We start from the raw sequence: 2391 nt of genomic DNA on the forward strand, positions 1-2391 counted from the left end.
TGCAGAATGAATTGAGAGTTATCATAATTATGATAGCGGGATGAAAACATTGTCCACTAAAATGAATACTCCTTTTAAGTCTACGTTTAATGATAACAGTAATTAAAATATTGAGGCAATTGTATATCACTAGGCCATAAGTATATCATTATTAGAATTATCTATCTGAATTACAAGAAAAAAGTACATATATATATATTTAAAAAGAAAGGATGATTCGGAATGAAAGAAAGAAGTATAATTTTTTATGCGTTAAATAGTTACTTAATGAAATGTCTAAAACATAATTTTTATTGATAATTCTTATTAACATAATTCTTATTAATTAATTAATTCTTATTAATATAATTTTATATAAATAAATAAAATTTATATAAATAAATAAAATTTTAATTAATGATCAGTTATTAAGTTTTATGACCTCAAAAAGAGTACATATGTATTCTTCAAAGGCTGGTAATCTTAATAGATATAAGTTCGCTGAGCTGGAACATAGTGCGATCTTTGATCGATGGATTTCCACGCAGTTATTCCTTTTTCGCGATCATGATCTCACGATCACTTTCTCTCGCATTCTATCCCACTCTCGTTTCCGGTACATCGTGGTGCGGCCTCCGTTTTCACGCTCGCTCGCGCAGGTGCCGCATTTACCTTGCGCGTGCGCCGCGACGCATGCACGTTTCAACAAATTGTCATGAACTAAATGCCACGAAAGATTCGTAAGCTCACCGTGCGGAGCGCCGGTGTGCGAAGTGCGACCTGTCGTCCCTATCGAGGCGGATGAATGGCGTATTTATGTGTTTTAACGCGCGACATCGCCTATGTTCCGACATCATTGCATTCCGCATCCACTCCACGAGTTGCCTGAGCTGTCCGAGGAGCACGTCCTCGCATATTTCATTAATCCCAACTTGGTGAGCTTCAGCGGAGCTGCATCGTAGAGATCGTATCGTCGCACGGTAGGCGTTGCTGTCACTTGGCTTCTCTCGCCCCGCGTTCTTTTCACACATTTTCACGCTACTCCTGCGCCTTGTACACTTGATTTATACTACAGTAATATAAATCACATGTCACAGAGTCTTTTCGATCAGCGGAAATTATCCGCGGAATACATGGGCGGCTGTGGTTAAGAGATAAGCGTGTGGATACACCTCTGACAGGCAGAACCGCGTACTTTTATTGTTAATAGAACAATCACTGTTAGATGATATTGCCAGTGAAATTACTATGCTATAAACATTCGTTTGTCTCATAGGCACAATCTTAATAATTTAAATTGTTTTGAATGCAGGGATAATGTTTACCAAGAAGAAAAAGAAACCACAGATTTCCACGCCAACTAATTTTGAGCACAGAGTGCATACTGGATTTGATAAACGTGAAGGCAAGTTCGTTGGATTGCCGCTGCAATGGGCTTCCATAGTCGGAAATAATCAGATTCTGAAGTCTACCAACAGACCACTGCCCTTGGTCGATCCAAGCGAGATCACACCTACCGAGATCCTTGACTTGAAGACCATCGTAAGAGGCCATAATGATCCTAGGATAAACAGACCACTTGCCACTGATAGAACTGTCGAGAATGGCTTGCCTAAGACTAGTACAGTCGCCCGTTCCAATTCTCTTCGTTCTTCGAGTCCACCACGACTCAGGAGAGATTACAGGTATTATAATTTAGCTTTTTCTTAGATGTATTTATTACTATGTTGCATCAAACATGTAGATTTATATAAAGAATGATACAAAAGTATATATAGCATAATGTATAACAAAATTTTTGTTGATAAAGACTGATACTGTAAACATACAACTATATCTATGTAGTTGATAGAAATAAATTAAGCGTCTTAAGTATATTAGATATTCTTGCATTATTTATTTATAGACATATTCTGATGAGATTAATGACAGCATAATTTTTTCTTTTATTTTCTTATTTTGCAGGCATAACAGCAATCTTCCGCCATCCGTTCCTGAAGGCCAAGAGATACCTTCAAATGTTAATCAGGGCTTTACGAACTTTGGCAAGCCACATAACTACATCGATAAACTAAGACAAAATTCACCGAATGTTGGCAGTGGATTGAATTCCAGTATGCAGAACATGCTCCCAAATCTTCAAAATCTCAATCCTAATATGCAATCTTCGCCAAATTTAGCTCACTCTGGATCAAATGTACCAAACTTATCTTTAAATTTCCAAAACTTAAGTCCTATTGTAAATTCGCAAGCTCCAGTACAAAGTCCAAATACCCCGCAACTTCTTGACACAGAATTTCATAGACTAAATTCGCAAATGGCTATGACGTCAGGTCATTATAATGGCAATGTACAGGTAATTATCACAGTATAATTATTAGATATCACATTCAAAAGAATATATATATATAT

General features: G+C 36.9%; 2 protein-coding genes across 3 annotated transcripts in view; one reads left to right on the plus strand and one right to left on the minus strand.

The window, feature by feature from the left end:
* The window catches only part of LOC108694957, a 15165-nt gene extending 14155 nt beyond the window's left edge, over positions 1-1010 (minus strand). The window contains exon 1 of the mRNA XM_018204650.1: positions 798-1010. Coding sequence (XP_018060139.1) covers positions 798-1010 — 213 coding nt within the window. The remainder of the gene's footprint in view (positions 1-797) is intronic.
* Positions 842-2391, plus strand: part of LOC108695016 (serine/threonine-protein kinase PAK mbt) — a 4035-nt gene continuing 2485 nt past the window's right edge. The window contains exons 1-3 of one of the 2 annotated variants that reach the window (XM_018204732.1): positions 842-914; positions 1292-1664; positions 1945-2335. In XM_018204732.1, the coding sequence (XP_018060221.1) occupies positions 1297-1664; positions 1945-2335 (759 nt within the window). In that variant the 5' untranslated portion in view covers positions 842-914; positions 1292-1296. Of the gene's footprint in view, positions 960-1291; positions 1665-1944; positions 2336-2391 lie in introns of both variants that reach the window. The other variant, XM_018204733.1, reaches the window with a different exon arrangement.

This window comes from Atta colombica, unplaced genomic scaffold (assembly GCF_001594045.1).
Source record: "Atta colombica isolate Treedump-2 unplaced genomic scaffold, Acol1.0 scaffold126, whole genome shotgun sequence".
NCBI lineage: Eukaryota > Metazoa > Arthropoda > Insecta > Hymenoptera > Formicidae > Atta > Atta colombica.